General features: G+C 34.5%; 1 protein-coding gene across 6 annotated transcripts in view; it reads right to left on the bottom strand.

Moving 5' to 3' along the window:
* LOC126695538 (two pore calcium channel protein 1A-like) overlaps positions 1 to 20,221 on the bottom strand; it is a 189,160-nt gene that overhangs the window by 10,797 nt on the left and 158,142 nt on the right. For 4 of the 6 annotated variants that reach the window (XM_050392335.1, XM_050392334.1, XM_050392336.1 and 1 more), the window contains exons 4-13: positions 18,476 to 18,571; positions 17,130 to 17,260; positions 13,656 to 13,716; positions 13,054 to 13,220; positions 10,793 to 10,898; positions 10,515 to 10,592; positions 6,857 to 6,918; positions 2,758 to 2,830; positions 352 to 417; positions 108 to 251 (exon numbers count right to left, since the gene is read on the bottom strand). The exons of the other annotated variants lie outside the window; for them this stretch is intronic. In XM_050392335.1, the coding sequence (XP_050248292.1) occupies positions 108 to 251; positions 352 to 417; positions 2,758 to 2,830; positions 6,857 to 6,918; positions 10,515 to 10,592; positions 10,793 to 10,898; positions 13,054 to 13,220; positions 13,656 to 13,716; positions 17,130 to 17,260; positions 18,476 to 18,571 (984 nt within the window). The remainder of the gene's footprint in view (positions 1 to 107; positions 252 to 351; positions 418 to 2,757; positions 2,831 to 6,856; positions 6,919 to 10,514; positions 10,593 to 10,792; positions 10,899 to 13,053; positions 13,221 to 13,655; positions 13,717 to 17,129; positions 17,261 to 18,475; positions 18,572 to 20,221) is intronic. 6 annotated transcript variants of the gene reach the window in all.

Raw genomic sequence — 20,221 nt, 5'->3', positions numbered from 1 at the left:
TTTAATTCATAAATATCAAATAAATCCAATGCAATGAACCCTATATATGTTGACCACACCACGGTGGCAAATGTAAAGCACCAGTTCTATTAAAATAGAGATCATACCGTTGTTTCCACAATAACAGCAAACAGATTCAGTACGAGAATGGAGGATATAATGTATCCAAATCTAGGACTCCGCACAAAGCCTTTCAACTTTTTAGAGCAGGGTGAATTATAGACTGATGGAAAATATTCAAAGCAAGATTCCTACAACCAAAATGCATAGTATCAAAGATGCAAAATAAAGCTCTTTGTCACTCAAAAAGAAGCTTACTGATGTTTCAGATCTAGGGCATTTCGGACTTACACACTCTTCCTTCTGGAATTTTAGAGCAATGGCATTGCAAAGGTCAGAAAATTCATTTAGGTTTATCTACAAGTCAAAAGATGAAGTTTAGCAAACAAATCAGAAAAATACACATACAACAAATGATCGTAACCATAATATTTTTCTTCTACAATGTCCATCTCTAGTAAAAAACAGTTTAAAATACAAGGAAAAAAGAAAAACCAAATTTTGTTGTTCTTTCAAATTATTAGGTTGCTCTACTTGTAATCCTGTTGACCAAAAATAATCTGTTTACCACTTGTAATGATTTGCATTCTAGAATTGTTGTTGTTGAAAGATAAATGATGTGAGAACATTGAATCTCAAGCAAAGGCAAAAAGGGTCATGTAGTGGTAAGCAAATGGTAGACTTGGGTGAATGATGAAGTAGGTTGAGTTATCACACTATTTTCTTTACCCTTCCAGCACAACTAGAAGATCAAAATTTAATATCAGGGTGTCAAAATTTTATTTTATTGAAGCCTCTATGTTAGGAAGGAAGAAAAGTGAATGAAGCAAACAGAAAGGAAGAAACATTAGTCGAAAACCAGTTTTCAGGTTTCGTAGTTGGGGAAAAAAAGAATGCATAAGTTTCACTTAGCCCCACTATGCAGCATCCAATTGATCCAAAATTCAGGAAGAGATTGTGGATCACAGCAGGATCCTATCTGATATCTGTTAACATAGGGCTCAGATTACCTTACTCAAACAAAAGGATAATTCTTCAGAATTAAATATTCCTTTTGGATTTATTATGGGGAGGCCAAATAATGAGATGAACACAAAGTGTCTTTGCTATTTCACCAATTTAACTGCTTCATATATCAAAAAAATTAATACAAGGGTATAATAATAATTAAAACTCTCTTTCTTCCTTATCATAATTCTCTTCTAACAATCAAGGGCAAGTTTCATCCTTCTTCCAGGCTTTCATCCCTAGTACCAGACAAGGGAAAGTGACATCTCTGTCTCTAACTTTGTCCTTTACACATTTTAATCCTTATTACAAAACAGAAAAATTTAGGTCCCACCACTAATCAGTAATCAGAAAAGGCTAGAGATCAATAACATATAGCAAAGTGTTGATTCTCGATGTCTAGGGTCTAGGCAAGAATGGATAATGAAACTCTATCACAAGGTTAGAACGTATTTAAGGATCACCTTTTTTTTACTTATTTGGATGTCTAGGCAACTAATAATTTTAATAAAAGAATTTGATCTAGTTACCAAGCACTAAAAATAAACAAAGTTCCTAGAAGGGGGTGGATATGCCCCCCCAGCATTTAGGTTTTTTGAGCAGAAGGTGCATTAATATTTAGATACAAAATATTGTCTAGGAACCAACAGTATAAACAACAAAATACAAAATTAAACCAAAAAAAGTAAATCTCACATTCTCTATCCTTATTATATTCTAAAATAAAAATGATCTAAAATAAAAACTAGAGCAAAATATATCTCAGTCCCAGAAGGAGACAATGCAGGAAAGACTACAATGGCTTATGGAAGATGGTTCTTAGAATTGAAGTCTAGGCCATGCATACTTCCCAAAAAGGTTATCAAAATTGAGATATCATAATAAATCTAAAACGTAAAAAATGCAATGGATTAAAGAAAACCTAGGCATGGAAGAGCAATACACACCACAGTGATAATGGTCAAGCAATCGTGTTCTAGCAAAGAGAGAGTGGCAGAGCAACAAATCAGACAGAGAATGAAAGGATAGGAGGGCGAATGTGTAAGATGAAAAAGTTATACTTTGGATAGTCAAAGAGTATTAAATGAGGTATCATTGTCACTTTTGTAAAAAAAAGTTTCCTTTTTTACTTACTTATCCAACAAAAAAAGAAAAAAAAGATAACTATCCTGGTCTTGGGAATGTGAATACCCACATCTTTTCAAGTAAACCCATATTCCTATAGAAGTGGGGTTTATGGGGATCCAAATTCCCTTTGAGCTATTTGCATTCCAATAAGGAATCTTGAAAGACGACCCAAACCAAATGCCTTCCTTATATGTATTTCTAGATATGGGAGGTAAGGCTGTTATCTTGCCTAAAATGGAAACAAAATCTGCTTGTTATGAAATACAAGAAGCACTCTACAACCAAAGTGTATTCTTCCTTATATTCATAAACATTACAAACTAAATATCGAAGTCTTATGTGCATTAGTAGGTGCTGTATACATTTGCTAGCAAACATATCCATGACACCAAAAACAAAAATGATTAAATTTAGCAAAATGACTAAGTGAAATTTTTTTACACCAATGATGGATTGTTCAAACAGTTGACAAAGAAAAGTTTTGAACACTAACAAAAAATAAAAGTAAATATCACTAGAATTTAGTTTAGTCTAACCAAGAGCTTAAGTAAATGGACATACCTTGAAATCATGACTATCATCCAGCTCATCAAATATCAACTCAAATTCTTCTCTTGATATTTCTGGCAAAGTCCTACAAGAAAAATATATAAGACATCCTTCCAGATTCACAAAATCAACATCACAAGTGACCTGGCACAAACCAGAACAATGCAAAAACAAAAGTAAATAACTAGAAACATAAAGATAGAGAAACTATGAGTCAGCACCTAGGCTTTCTAGTAATCAGCACCTAGCATGAGAAAACTTCTAGGAGTCAGCACTTAGGGTTGGTTAGAGTCAGCACTTAGGGATGGCTAGAGTCGGCACTAGACCAATGGGATGATTTCAACTGAAATTTTGTTCATCAAAATAATCCTCCTCAAAAAGATTCCAAAACCTTGTTATATAGACTACTAAAGTCTAACTAAAATAGGTAACCTTGATTGACTTATTACAAAAATACCCTAGACTAAATAAAAATACTAACAAACCTAATTTAATACTAGGGCCTAAAATAAAATTCGATGGACTCCAATAAGAAATAAAACTAAATTAAAATAAATCTTTGTTTGTGCTTCCCACATCAACAAGCTAGCAGCATGATTAATGAAACCTATGATAAATACAAGAACCTTGATTTTATACAAAAAGCTGATCTCTTGAGGAAAGAACCAATGCAACAACATTTGAAATGCACAGGTTAATAGTTTCTTTGTTAGATCATAGATCCACTATTGTAAAAGGGATTAAAATGATGAGTAGTTCTTTTTTTAGATAAGAAATAGAAATTCTATTTATAAAGAAAAAGCACTTTGTGTTCACAATGATGAACACATAGTGTTTAAAACAATTACAAGCAAATCAAATAGAAATTATAGGAAAATATTGGAAATCAGAAATGGAAGTGCAATGCGTAAAACCCCAAACCCGAGACCAATCAAACAAAATCTGGATTAGCAAGGACTACAAATGATCTATAGAGCTCACAGCATCCTCAAAAGTGGGGCTGTTACACTCCCATCAAACTAATCACATCAAACATGCTAGTACCAAATTCCAAACATTTGAGAAATGCTTCCCCAACCAGTTCTGCCACCTTAGCAGAAAAGATGCTACCTTTTCTTGCATCACTCACTGAATCCCAAACATCAGGAAAATTTCACTCCACAATGCATGAGAAAACTCGCAATGAAGCAAAAGATGCTCCACAGTTTCCCCACAGCATCAACAGTTGACACATGCAGCACCAATTAACCAAGGAGAGTCCCCTCTTAACAAGGTTATCGATTGTAAGAATCTGGAGCTGCTGCCCATAAAAAAGAACAACACCCTTTTAGGGCCCTTTACACTCCAAATGCTCTTCCATGGGAAAGAAGCAGTAAGGCAGCCAAAAATATAGTTATAATAGGAACGTACATAAAAATAACCACTACTAGTCAAACTCCAAATCAACCTATCATCTTCTTCCCCACTAGGAAACTTAGAATAAAGAAGTTAAAAAAAGAAAAACACATCCTCCAACTCCCAATAGTGAAAAGCTCTATAAAACTGTAAACTCTAGCTACTACCTAGGATGCACCTGCACGGATACGGGTACGGCGATATGGCAAATTTTAAAAAATTAGGATACAAGTGCGGCGGGTATACATGTATAATTAATTAATTAATTTAATATACATACATACATACATACATACATATATATATATATATATATATATAATTTCAAAGTTTACAAAATTAGTTTTATAACAAAAATAGATATATATTTTTAAATAATTGTTAAAAAATCTATTGTAAGTATATTAAAGCCTAGCCAATATATATACACATATATTTATTGTCTACCTAAATAATGAAAAAAGAATAATAAAAAGTTAAAACTCATAAAAGAAAATTTTAAAAAGAAGTTGGACTAACCTTAAGCACATGCCTACGAAGCAAAAGGGCAAAAGGGGAAATCACCAAATGAAGAAGATTTGGGTTAGTTAGTCTTTTTTTTTTTTTTTTTTTTTGCACGGGCTGTGAGCACACAAACAGATCAAGGTAAAGATCCTTTGGAGGAAGGTGCCCACTCCCAAAGGATCGTACCAAAACCAGATATGATTGCCATCTCCCATCTCATAAATTGCAGGTGTGAAGAAGCTTTCCCCACCCGCTCTAATTCTCCTCCACAACCCACAACCATTAGTCTCTATATCAACTCTAGTACACCAACCCCCTCTGTCTTAACCATATTTGGATGCAATTACCTGACACAACAAATGGTTGACTTCATTCGCGATGCAACATAACCATTTTCCTAGTAAAGCTTTATTAAAAACCCCAATCCTCCGAATCCCCAAACTCAATAGGAGAGAAAATCTTGCTCCAAGCCACTAACGGGTGTTTGAATTCTTCCTCTTACACCCCCCCCCCCCCCCCCCCCCCCCCCCAAAAAAAAAAAGAAATCCCTCTAAATCCTCTCTATTCTATCAGCCACAAATTTAGAAATAGTGAACAAGGATAGATAATAGGTCAGAAAGCTCAAAAAAGTACTTTTTAACAAAGTCAGTCTATGACCCTTCAACAAATATAAATGTTTCCAACCAGAAATTTTCCTCTCAGTTTTCTCTATAATAGGTTTCCTAATGAGTAGTTCACTGGAGCTTCTTGAAGCTCCCTGTCCGCTTATAGGGATGTCAAGGCTAAAAAGCAACAGCTAGTGGTTGTGGGATGTCTTGCCTTCAGGCTACCTCCTAGATCCTTTCTCAATTCTAGGGTGGTATACACTCTGTCCCATTTTTACAGTTAAACTTCATTTATTAGAATAAAAGGTTCAAAAAACGATTCCATAAATGGTTCAAACATAAACTATCCTTACACTTTAAGTGGCTCAAAAAAATACTTCCATAATGGGACAACAGAAGGTCAAGAGGCTGTTCAGAAATTATTTATTTAAGAGATTTGATAAGGGTTTTGGATCTATGTTAGATGAGAGAACAGGTAGATGTAGAATAAAGATTGAAGAAAGCAATTAAAGCTTTGACTACAATTTTCCTTATGCATTTTTACTTTCAAAATCAGCAATACACACATAATGAAGGTAATGATAATACCAATCATATAAATTGGCAAGAAATAAGCATATTAATTTCGATTTCGTCTTTTCAAAGGAATCAGGAAATTGTAATTGGATAACTAAGAGTAGTTAGAAAGGCACAATTGCACAAGAATCTCCAATCTCAATACGTGCAAGAATTTGGCTGAAAGTTTCTCAAATTAACAACAACTGAGTGCTTCCCACTCCTGGATAAATTATTTTGAACTACAAGTGTATGAACTTGTGTTCCACTCCCACCCCCACCATTAAAACACTGGAAAGCAACTCATAAAAGATCTCAAACGGCATCTCCTTCCCCTAAGGGTGGAGAGTGGAATCACAAATTCAATTCCATATGTGTGCATGAGTTGCATTCACCTACAAGTTCATTTACGGAAAATCAGAAAAGCCTCTTCTTGAGTTAGTCATATTTTTCAAGATCATTTCCCTCAATAAAATAACCACAACCTATCATTGTAATTTGAAAAACTGTAAACCAGAAAATCTACACAATCATGTGAGATGCTTCCTGTGCCCCAGTACGACCCTATTGTCCTTTCTCTTGCAACTTACCATGGACAGTATGGTAGATTCCAAAGAACTTATTATTCCCACCTGCAGCACTTTTAAAAACATTAAATTAACATACTATATATTTTCCTGCCCACAGCCAGACTTTTTGGGTTATCTACTTTCCATTGGCATGCACTGTTCACACATCCCTCTAGTAAAAGATGAAAGAAAGAAGTTCCGAGCAGAAGAGGTACAACACAGTGAAAAAATATTATCAAAAAGTCAAAACCAGACGTCTGTATAAAATTCCATTGCCCCATGCTTTTTAGGGTGTCATTGTATCCTGAAACCTTTTTTTTATTTACTTGAGAGAGAAGGCTACTTTGCATAGGGCCATGTTCAGTGACACAGGAGCCTTCCATTTCTTCCTAGTAACCAATAGAATTTCAAAAAACATTCAACAATGTACGATAAAAGAAAATAACTACTAAGGCATGTTAAAGATAGTGGTGCCATTAATACCTGTACTTATTCAGTTCCTCAAACAGTTGAATGCATTGCTCTTTATCAAGAAATCCACGATTCTGTTAAAGCACAAAAAAGGGGCCAAAAAATAAATAAAAATGTAATGTCAACAATAACAAATGCTACTATATTTAAATGTATAAAAAACTAACCAAAATCATTATGATAAAAAAAATTAAAAAAAGAAGTCATGATGCCATAAAACAAGGATGACAGCACAAGGGCTATATTTTGAAAAATAAAAACCGGGGGGGGGGGGGGGGGGGGGGGGGGTGGTGTTGTTATAACTCATTCAATTTAAATATGAACTCATACGTACTATAAATTCAGAGCACCAGCATGTTAATGTCTCTTGATATGTCAATGGATTCAACAGGTGTTATCAATTGTCTTTCATACAATACACAAAGTTGTTAGATAAACAATGTCATTCAATAAACTCCATGAAACCTTTTCCTGAGCTCCATCAACTACAGCCACAAACAAGGCTCAAAATAAACTCTTAATTTAAAATTTGTAATTGAGATTGGCATGCCTCTCCTACCATTTATTTCTGGCTAGGAAACAGACTGTTGTAACAATTTCGAAATAAATGTCTTTCAAACACCTTCAGCATTATCACTCACGAATACCAACACTTGTCAAAGAAAATAGAATATCCAGTTCCAAGGCATGACATCCGCCAATTTTTTCTTCCTTCTGTTTTAACTATAGTTTTCTGAAACCCTATCCCAAAGTTTCATCATCAAGTGACTGGCCACTCTGTGCCATTCATTTAGCTTTCATAAGCATGTCGGATTTTACATTCAACTCAACTCACCTAAAAAGACTACCAAGGTAATCATCAGCTCTAACTAGAGCCACATCCTCTATCAGATTCTTGGAAATCGTATTTTAGCATGGCCTCTTGAATCTATCCATCTCCTCTTGGGCCTTCCTCTTGCCCTTTTGCTCCCTTCAATTTTGAAACTCACTCTATACCAGGGCATTCATTATTTGTCATTGCACATGGCAGAAAGAGTAACCTTATCCTTAAATCTAAATGTTATACCAGTGAAACACAGGATGCTTTGAACTTTGAACTCCTAACCTCAAACGTTGATGTACTTCTATAAGCACCAAGGATAACACGAGGCTATTGAGGGCTCAAATAAAATTTCTTCTAAAAACTTTTATATATATATATAAGTAATAAATTTCATTAAAAAAGCACTATCCTATTACAGGGATGTATACAAAAGAATGGCAGAAAAACAAGAAGAAACAGAGCATTTAAAATATAAAAAATAAAAACCTGAACGACCGAAAGGTAAATCATCTAAAAAGCCCATGAATGAAGTCATGGAGAAGGTATAGGAATTGTAAGTCCACTCATATAACGTTTTTAAAAAGAGAAATTTGAGAGGTGGCAAGGGAAATTCCTTTCCCTCAAAAGTAAGGGGATTTTGCACTTTCCAAATATACCACATTAGGCAAGAAGGACCTGTCATCCAAACTTCCCCACTCATAATTATTTTTATTTTATTTTTTTTTGATAAGTAATAATACTTCATTGAAAATAAAATGAAAAGAGTACAATGAACCCACATACATAGACAGTGTACTACGAACACAGCAAAAAGTCAATCAAAAAGATGCATGAAAAGTACAACCCTCAAGTAAATTAGACAAAGAAGCAAAGTATAAAAACTTGAAGCAATTATTCACTCAAATTTTTTTTTGAGGAATAAAAGCTTCAAGTCAGGAATTGATATCTCACTCCCTTCAAAAGTCTAGGCATTCCCCTCCCGCCAAATACCCACTGGAGGCAATAAGGGATCATGTTTCAAATCACTGCTTTGCTGTGCTTGCTAAACTTGCTAGGCCAACTGACTAGGAGCTCCACAACACCTCTTAAAATGACCCATTTAATCTCAAATAGTGAAAATACCATATTCCTCATCTCTCTAGCAACAGGGCAATGTAGAACTAAATGATCAGTAGTTTCCCCATCCCTCTTATACACATACAACACCAATCAATCACAACTATCCAATGCCTCAGCAAGTTATCAGTAGTTAAGATTTTCCCCATGCTGCTTCCTAAAGGAAGAAATTGACCTTTGTTAGCACTTTAGGTTTCCACATATTCTTCCATGGAAAAGACCGTTGAGCTATGGAGTGTAACACCTTATAGGATCTAATCTCAAAAAACCTCTAGTGAAAGGATTCTAGCATTAGCTTATCCACTCCACCTCATCTCAATAATCCAGAATATACCATATCCGTAAAGGATTTAGAGTAGGAAGGTTGGATAAAGTGCCCTTTATCAAAGTAAGTCAGCCCCCCTTGAAAAGGTACATTCTTTTCCAACCAGCCAAACACCTCTCCATTACGCTATTCCACAGATTTTTCTTTGAAAGTGAAACCTAAGACCCAAATATGTTATGGGAATTTAAGCTACCTTGCATCTCAAAATACTGGTCAAAGTTTCAATATCCAACACATCATTACCAATAGGAACCAATTCGGATTTCCCCAAATTTATCTTCAATTCAGATATAACTTGAAACTACACAAAAATTGCTTTCAAGTGTCACAATTGCTCTGGATGAGCCCCAAACAAGATCAAAGTATCATCCGGAAATAGAAGATGTGAGATCATTAATTGATAAGCAAAAAGGTCACCAATTGAAAACCCTGATATGTAATTGCCTCCCCCTACTGTCTCCAACAACCTACTAAGTGCCTCCATCACAATGATGAACAAAAAAGGGGATAAAGGCACTCCCTATCTCAGCCTGTGAGCTTTGAACAAAGCCACTTGGGATTCAATTCACAAGCAACGAAAAACAAACAGGGGAAAAATCCACTTCCTCCACCTAGAATCAAACCCACGTCGCTGAAGCATATACAAGAGGAAATTCCAATGCACATGATTGTAGGCTTTCTCCAAATCTAACATGTACAAAACCCCTGGTATGCTGTACCTTATGTGACTATCTAAACATTCGTTGGTAATCAATAGAGTCAAGAATCTGTCTCCCTCTTACAAAGGCATTTTGGGGTTCTGACACCCTCTTGTCTAGCACCATTTTGAACCTATTCAAGCAAGGATCTTATAAACCCCAGTAATCAAACTGATAGATTGGAAATCCTTAATCTCCACCCGTGATTAATTACTTTTGTTCTACATGTGCAAGGCCTGCTCACTCCTTCACTACTGTCAGGCAGTAATTCATGCAAAGAAGGGTGTTAGTGTTAATGTGTCTAACCATCCATGAGCTCAAATTAAATTGTTGGCCTGCTTCCTGATAGCAGCTAATTGTTTTCCACAACACTCCATAAAATTATATAAATTACATAAAATCCAAGCCCTTGAACATTATATTTCCAGTGATGTTATTTCAAAGAAGACATAAGAATATATCCCTCTAGTCTGGAAGCAAAAATTCCTTTTAAGATTTAAAGAGTACTATTAACTTATCAAAATGGTATAAAGAGTATCGTCTAAATAGGATTGTCTCAAAGTCAAAAACAAAGTACAGAAATGAAACTTTTAATCAAAGACATAAGCAAGACATATCATTCAAAAGAAGCAGATCGAGAAAATTGGAAAAGCTTGTTGCTTAAGCATGCTTAGAGAAGATTTAGCCTGTAGAGACAACCGTTCTTACATCTTTATCTATGAGATTAAAAGCTTTCTCCAAGATTCGTTTCCTTGTAGAGTCCATCACAAGAACTTGTTTTGCAAGCTACAACAAATAAGAGATGTGAACATATGCATTTGTATTCTTTCTTGAGGAAACAAGAAGAAACTAAACATAGCTATTTCTTGAACATTAAGTAGTAAAAAATATACCAGCAGCTGAAATGAATAGATGAACACAGATACAATAGCTGTGTCTTATTGTCCATGCTTAGAGGCAGCTTAAGAAGATGAAATAAACCATACCTGATCTTTGAAGCTGTCATATACAACAGCAAGAATCAAGCTGGTGACGAAGTAAACCCCCAACAGGATGTAAAGAACAAAAAACAGACAAAACCAACGCGAAGCCCTTCAAGACAATATAAATTGATGATACATTAGATCAAGGTTAAGGTTTATATGTCATCAACAGAAATTTCAAGACTTCAAAATAGAGAAATACCATGGAGATGTGAGATGGTTCCAACAAGTCCCCAGGAAATTACATAAATGTGGAAACAGAACAAGTAAAAGCAATAATAAAACTTCTGGAAATGCTAGGGAACTATAAGTGCTTTTAAAAGGGAAAAAGGGTGGGCAAATTATAGAAAGCCTTCTGATGTTTTGAAGAGTAACAATGGCACATTTTACCATAATAAGACAGGACTTCCCTCAAGGTTTTAAAACAAATTCTGATACCCTCTAGGTTGTTGACCTACACTGACCACCCCTACTACTGACTTTTCTCATCTTAAATATGTACTAATCATTCTACTCTTGGCCACATTTAATGAATTATGAAACTATAAATGGCAAAAAATGGACAAACAAATTCAGTGCAAGGCAAGTATACGGAATTTCCCCTAAGAAGGGTATAATCCTAAATTTAAAAAGTCCAAAAAGGCAAAAAAAAGGATACCACATAAGGCAAACAGCCAATCAAACAAATTTTAAGTTTATACCAGGGAGGGGGAGCTTATATTGAGATAGCTAGATACTCTCAAAAGTCCGGCTATTTCCTTCCTGCTAGAAACCCTACAAACAATATGGAAATAGCTTTCCAAGGAGCAGGACTTTAAAACACCCTTTATTACATGAACAAATAAAGTTTAATGTAAAAATTAGTAAATGCAATCCATAAGGAGATTTGACCTTCAAACGGAAATTCTATTCTCAAACCCCTAAAAAGAGAGAAGTTATTACTATTTACATAGTTTCTCTGATACCATGTAGTTGGCAATGGTTGATTGTGGGTAATACCATGAAAACCAAGATGTCAAGCTTAGGGTTAAAAATTAATAAACCCTAATACACATGTATCATTTATTGGGTTAACTCCACAATAGAAGATGACACAATCACCCATCCAACTTAAACAATATTACTCATAACAAGCGTCATATTCTGATTTTATTTCAGCACTCCAATATTTGGAATTCTATATTAAAAATACTATTCCCTACCAAATCACTCAATTTCGTAATAGTGGAGCAACCTCAAGATGACCACTACAGTAACATTAGTAATAATAAACCATAAACACCTACAAGATTCAAACTAGTTCAAGATTAGATAACTTTACAAGACTAAATTCTTCAAGGAAAAACTGCCAGTGGTATCCTAAAATCTAATCTTTTGGCAGCTTAATGGGTTTCTCTTATGTTGCTTAGATTCTATACCATAATATTCATGTTGATGCCTAGGCAGGCACATCATTTAATTCTCAAATGATAATCACATGAAGAACACAATAAATGAAAAGATAAACAATCATGTAGTACTAAGGCTGCGTAAGTTTCTTCAATTGGAAAATGCTCAACATTCAAATTAGTATAACGAATGAAAGTTCTTAAAGTAAATACACGCATGAATTCAGATAAAAGGAAAATACACGACACAGGCAGCAACAAATTCAGGAAAATCCAAGTTCAGAGACCAAAGAAATTCAGAAAGTTGGTTTACATTCAACACACGGCCATCTTTGGAATTTCCTAGTTTGTAATTGTGTCTAAGGATCTTAGCTTATGTTTCCTTGAGGGTTATAAGCTGGGTCCAGACTTGTTGGAATAGGATGTAACAGCAGACATGATTCTTATTCTAATGCTGTGATTCCTGTTTGGTTCAGCTTCCAGCTTAGTTTACAGGTTTTTTCCCTTTATTATTTAGGAATGACATTATTTTACAAATTGATGACAATACTAAAGATTTTATACTGTCAACTATTCTGGCAGCTATTGATAGCAAAATATCCTGCAGTAATAAATCAACCAGTTGTGCCGTCACGAATAGAGTGTGCCAAATGGAAGACCCTTGTACAATTAGATTGGACAACAAATTTTTTTTTTTTTTTTCAATTTTTTTTAAATGACATATAGAAGAAGGGATTAACAGCTTCAAAATGATGCATTATTTTCATGCAAACAGCAACAATTGGACATGTTCCAGTTCAGTAATAGCAAGCCAGAAATTGAACAACACTACAAAAATATAAAAGGAAAAAAGGTATCTAAATCACTCCTACTTACTTGTACGCTGGAATCCAAACATCTGGATTGTTGGATGTGGTGAACAAAACAAACATCTGATACAGTGTGGTGCCATACGAAGTAAATACTGTTTTTCCTTGTTGGGTATCTTCAAACATGACATAGGCTAACCAACTGGAAAACAGAAGAAACAAAAGCCCTAAAGCCTGCAATTCAAGAAAAGCAGTCAGCAATAAGCATGAAAACTAAAAGTATTAAGCAGTATGTATTTTCACAACTAAACAATGGATTAAAATGGAACAGGTGCAAATGAAAGTGAACAATCCTCCTAGAGTCACAAGCAAAAAGTAAATTTTCTTGTAAGAAATTTTATTAGAGAGAGAAGACCTTCAAGTACAGATGAAATAGACAAGAGTCCACTAAAAAATTACATTGTAAGACTAACGACATCTATAAAATCTACAAAAGGAACAGAGTCCTGCCAATAGCAATTGACCACTCATACAGTGAAACTGACGTAGTCAAATTTGACACCATTGAATTTATGATTATTTATCTCTACAGATTGTTTATAAACTAGAAAAAATTGTAAAACTCAACAACAGTAAAGATGATGTACAACAATAAGATAGTAAAGATACCAAGACGTTAAAGTAGGTGCTAAGCATTCCAGCCAGGATGTACATGGTGGCTCGTAATTCCCTACGAACAAAAAAGAATGAGAAAACATCAAACTAATTTAACATAAGTTGTTTAACAGTTAAAAGTAAAGTATAAAGACATGCATGCACATCATGACATGTAACATGTATAGCTATCTACAGTGATTATGCAGGTTCTGATCCCAAAAATTTGATGTCGCCAATGGTTTGTAGCTGCATTTAATTAATATTCTGGCCTTCAGACCATCAAGACTTAATTTATGGCCTCTGAGTATGTATCCCACTTCTTTTAATCAGGGAGTTCTCTGTATTAAAGGTTTTTTTTACCCTTCACTGTCAGCACTGAATGCATATCTCAAACTGTACAAGTCTTATACCCATTGGTAAGGTTCAAATATGGGGCATGATATTGCCATAATGATTCTGGGAAAATTTGCCAGTTCATTTCACCCTAACAAGATACTTCTTTGCACTGGATTTTTTTTTTTTTGGGTAGAGCTTTGCACTGAATTGATTATAAATGAAAACTTTATCATTAGTACCAAAGAAACAAACTGCCTTAAAGTAAAGATACAGACCTAAAACTATCAGCAAATTCCATTTCACAGATTTTTCAGTTCAACAGAATAATGTGTTCAAAGTATAATTTCATAACTTTTATCATCTCAGCTCTGAAGCTATGATCAATAATTTCTTGTGTATTTGGATGGTTGTGTCTGCCCTTCAGGTTTCACCTAGCAGTCTTTTATTGATTATCACCTCACATGCATATATGTCCTAAGCAAAGATGGTCTTCAAATAAAACAGCCTTATACAATTCCAAATCTTGCACTATAAAGGAATAACCCTTACTCCATAGTTCATTTTTCAGGTCTTCTTGATTGTAACTCCATTCACTTGAAGACTAGCAATGAATTTTTTTTCTTAATAAGTGATAAAAATCTTAATAGAAAAGGTAGAACAAGTACAAAATGGAGAAAACATTAAATCCTGCTCAACAAATTACAACCAAAAAATTAAAAAAGAGAGAATCACAATGATATCTGCCTATGATCAGCATCCAGTCAAAATGAATTATAAAGATGTTCCATTAAACTTGGAATCATGAAATGTACTGTTATTTCTCTCCCAACAAATTGTCCTCATAAGTTTTACTCTGAATTTGGTTATGGGTGACCTCTTGGGAAGTCCTCGTGTTGCACCCCTCTCTTTTACTTATCAAAAAACAAATTGTCCTCATAAGACAAAGTGAAACTACCACCCAAACTACACTCCTCAAATGGCAAAGAGATCTCCCTTTCCAGCCCACAAACATCTATATTCATTGGGACCACCCATTGCATCTCGAATAGAGATAAAGCTAATGACCGTTACCAATGTCTCTCAAGAGACAAAGCTAATGACTACTATCTCAAGGTAAGCTACCTACCTATCAAAATTGCAATCAGTACTGTCCACCAAGGCGTGGAGAGAGAGTGAGATACAAATCTTCGGACACATGACCAATTGAAAGCTCTTGAATCCCAAGGACTTGTAAAATGATAACATTCCCAATAATGGTCTCATGCTCACCCACCATCAAAGAAACCACCAGAAAAGAGACACCACCATAAAATTCCTCAATCCCAGCTACAGGAGAGAGAATGAATGAAGAGGGAGGTTTTTATTTATTTATGATAAGCAATTAAGATTTATTGATATAATAAAATAAAATAAAAGAGACACCCACTACACAGGAAGTATACAGGGGTAAACAAATCAAGAATATAAATTACATGAATCAAGTAAATCAAGAATAAAAGATAAGGATTTGTTTCCCAAAGCTGACAACCGGTCCAATAAGGATCTAAAGAAGAATAATTAGGCCTGGCATGGATCTCTCTTTATCTTCAAAGCATCTGCTATTTCTTTCCCACCAAAGACACCACATCAAATAATGGGGAATGACCATCCATATATGTCCATTTCGATGACGACCAAACCAATCTTGCCAGGAAGCTAGGAGCTCAACAACAGACTTTGGCATAACAAAAATTACTCCAAATAAGCCCAAAATCATAGACCACAGATCCTTAGCCACCAAACAATGAAGGAAGAGATGGTCAATAGATTCACCATTCACCTTGAAGAGGGGAGGGAGAGAGACATCGAAAGGCATTTGAGGTCCTTTAGCTACTAGGTGAGGTGGAGCTAAGTTAGCTATTTAATTGATTTGGCAACATTTGTGATGGCGGAATCATAACATGGTTAAAGAAAGGATATTCTCTTTGGAAGCCTAAGGCTAAGGCAAAGCCCAAGAATAAGTGTCCATGGTAGTTAATTAAGTTTTTATATTTTATTTGGTTATTCTTGAGTCAATGATATTTTAGTAATTTTACAATTGTTGGTTATGGGCCATAGTTATAGGCCATAGGTTTTATTAATGAGTCTTATTTAATTATGGGTCTCTATGTATGGGCTTTGGTTTAATTTATTAGGGTTAAATAGTAGTCCTTGTACTATTAGGAATCCTAATACTACTAGTACAAGAGTCTTTATATATATAGGGTGCTCAATGTACGGAAGGAGTAGAACGAGTTGATTAATAAAATTGAGTGTTTTGAGCGATAGGCACGTTGGCCTTTGTTGTTTCTTTTTCTTTCTCTTTTTTTTTTTTTTTTTTTTTTTTTTTTTTTGGGTTACTATTCACAGATACTGTTCACACAGCCCCTATACAGCCCTAACTTCTCTCTAATTCTTCTTCTTTTCTACCCTAAACCCACCGCAACAAAACGTAGACAAATCTCTAATTTGTCCTACATCAATTTGATTAAGCCAACTGGACTATATTGGAAGAATTGCACTATAGTAAAATGCAGGATATATGATCCCGGGATGTATATTATTAAAGATTGACATGATTATTAATTTGGGAAGTCTTTGTCAAGGAAATTAGAGTCTTAGCATACCAAAATATTTCTTGGGAAAGTTCTAGAAGGTTCCTATCTGTTTCTAGGGCTTCTAAAGCCCATTAATAGTTCTGGTATAAGTATAACACAGAATCAGCCTTAACAATAATTAAATGCTGAATGGCATTTTGGAAGAGCTTTTCTCCTCCCATCTCTCTCCCACCTCTTCTCTCTCTTCTCTTATATGTCATAAGTAGAAGAGTCACATTGTGCTGTCACCTCATCTTCATTCTTTTCTTTCTAATTGTCCTCGTTCCTTTCTTGTCTCACCATGAAAAAAGGACTATCTTGATTTCTTGCTTTAGAGGACCCTACTGCAATTTTTTCATTTCAAAGCATAACTTTTTAAATGTACCTCAAGAAGTATAAGTTCATAAGACTTAACCTCTGCAAAATCAGTGAACGAGCCCATGTTTCCTTACATCTAAATTCTAGGCATGCACACACACACACACACAAAGATACAGGTAATTAAAAAAAAAAAAAAGGTTTTATCACACAATACCTAAAGTTCAGCATGAAAAACACAACTCTAATATATGGTGCAATTCTAAAAGGAAGATAATCAAAGCCCCCTGAAGAAAAATAGAAAGCATAAACCAGTATATCAGCAACCCAAATTAACAGCAAAGCCACCTGAAAAAAACAAAAATGGAAATTTCACAATTAGACTAAAGGAACAGAATATCACAACATTGAACTTTCAAAAGATAAATCAGATATACGTCAGCACCAGACTTTTTTCTTCTCTGGCCTACATATAAAAGGGTCAACATATGAATTGCATTATAAACTGTAAGATCATATGATCTCAAAGATACACTGTTTCTTATTCCGGTCCAATCATTGTGGACACTGTTGCTGTTTTTGTTGCTGCCACTACTCAAACTAATCCAAAAGTTAATGGAAAGAAAATTTAGAAATCAAAAGGCTACATTTTACTTTCTATCAAGGATATTTCATTGCTTAAGACTTCTTTTCATTATCAACAAAATATGCATTTCGATCTATTAACAGCTTGAATCATAGACCATTGTTTTGGGCCTTCATCCAAATCATAGAAAAAACAATATATAATTTTTTTATATATCGAAGGCAATTTTAGGCCATCTTACGTGGTCAATACTTTAACCTTGATCAAACCAACTCCTGCTAGGAACTCTTTCTATTAGATCCACTTGCTAACCTTTTATTTTTTTTCAAACTGCATTTAATATGCATTTATCATCAAGTAACTATCATATGAAGAAATCAGATTTTTTTTAGTAAGTAAAGATTTTACTAAAACAGGGCACACCTAGTACACCAGAACTGGAAATATACAAAAGAAATGCAAACAAAGTTATGATAAAAGTGCATAAAGGTGCAAAATGGTGAATCAAGAAGCAACATGTGCACTTAAAAAAATCAACCAAAATAAGAATATGAACATGGATGAGAAGAATACAAGTAAGGATGAGGTTAAGTCATCTCAATATTAAGAACATATTCAATGAACCAAAATGCAACAACATCTAGAAGCATTTCAATACAAACTAAAGGTGAAAGAAGATCAGAATGACAACCAGAGAGAAAATCGACTGAAGCAGCATGAAAAGATAAGTGGTTAATAATACAACTAAGAGAGCATCAGCTGAATAACTAAAGAGGTCAATCTCATGAAAGATTTACTTTCTTTGGTAAACTTATCAGTTATTTGAGTCACAAATTTAAATACCTAGTACAAGATCTATACAGAAGGTTCTGATTATCAAAAAAGGCTTCTTGGTAAAAATTAAAAACCAGGAAATCACTTTCTTCCTCTTTTTAGTAAGTCAGAAAATAACTACATGAGAAAGAATACGGAAGTACCTTCAATCGATTAAGAAGCCTTTTCCAATAAAGATGGTACCCTTCATATGAAATTGGAAAGAAGGTATGTATCACAAGTATGAATAGACATATGCCCTGCATAAAAAAGCAGAAACTAATGAAACTTGCAAAAGATTGTCTCTATAATACATCAAACCAAGGAAACAAGTGGTACAAAAACTAAGCTAAGATGCTCAAATAAACCTTAGGGATCTAGCAACATGCCCAAAATTAAACATTCTGTAGTTCGAGTACAAGATTTATGTACCACCTCAACACCATGTATCATTTCTAAGACTAACCAGACTATAAATAACATAAATCCTTGACATGCTATGTATTCAATCAACACCTTCTAACACTAGACCTAATATGATTGAATAACCAAAAAAAGCCCCCCTAGAAAACATCATTAACAGGTTATCAGTATTTGATAATGATCACCTACCCACAATCCAACATCCATTAACAAAGATACAACAAATGGCCATGCTCTTTATTTATTTTTTCTTTTCTGTGCTTAACCAAACTACAGACCCTTCTCATAATGGGTCAAACCTGAGACTTCTGATCAAAGAAGACAAACCTTCGGATTTTGTTCCTTTAAGACAGATTTTTAAACAGGTCTTACTGCCATTATCAAAGAAACTTTCAACAATTCATCATGATCTTTTTCAAAAGATCAAAATTTCACTTGTAAATTTTCTTATCAAGTCCGATGACCATTGACTCAAATGGAACTTCCTTCTTTCAGAAGTTTGGCTGGAGGGTTGTGGCTGGACAGTGATGTCATGGATTCAAAACCTACCGAGCGTATTTAACTCAACAATCAAAAAATAAATCTTATCAAAAAATGAAATTTTAGTTGCAATGTTTTTTGGAACATGAATTCATATTAAACATTGAAGTTTCTTATCAAAATAGTAGCCATGTAGGACAGATACTTAAATTTGCATTAGTTACAAAATATCCAACACAATTTGCATCACTTACAAATATCCAGCGATTCCTCAAAATCTTTTTTTCAATTTTAAATAATAAAATTTATTGAGATCAAACTGATAGTCACCCAAGTGTACAGGTGTATAAAACTGGGGGGCCATACAATCAAGCAAGCAAATTACAAAGACCTATCAAATTACAAACCAAACATGGAGAATAACTACGCACTACTGACATCCAATCCAACAAGGTTTTAAAGAAAAATTATTTAAGATTCGGCAAAGTTCTCTCAAAATCCTCAAAGCTCTGGTTATTCCTGTCCCTCCAAAGGCATCACATCAAACAACTGGGGGCAGCCATCCAAATATAACCATTTTTATGACAATGGGGGGCAGTCTCCATTGGAAATACTTGACACTACCCTGATAGCAAATGAATGTTTAAATGGTCATTTGAAATATGACAATCTGTGGGTTTTGTGCAAAATTGATCTGAAAAAGAATTATGACCATGTCAATTGGGATTTTTTGATTTATTTGTTACAAAGATGTGGCTTTGGGGGAAAATAGAGGAAGTGTATAGCATTTTGTATTTCCACATTCAAATTTCTTATCCTGGTGAATGGCACCCCTAGTGTTTTTTCAATAGCAATGGTGGCTTATGTCAAGGAGATCCCCTTTCCCATTATTGTTTGTGGTGGTTGAGGCATGAGAAGGATGTTAGCAAAAGCTGTGTCAAGGGGATGTTTGAATGTCTTTACTATTAATAATATGAGGCATAAATGGTAATATCCCATCTCCTTTT

The sequence above is a fragment of the Quercus robur genome, chromosome 8, assembly GCF_932294415.1.
Source record: "Quercus robur chromosome 8, dhQueRobu3.1, whole genome shotgun sequence".
NCBI classification, from domain to species: Eukaryota; Viridiplantae; Streptophyta; class Magnoliopsida; order Fagales; family Fagaceae; genus Quercus; species Quercus robur.
The sequence above is the reverse complement of the archived record's forward strand: the minus strand, read 5'-3'. Positions and strand labels throughout refer to the sequence as shown.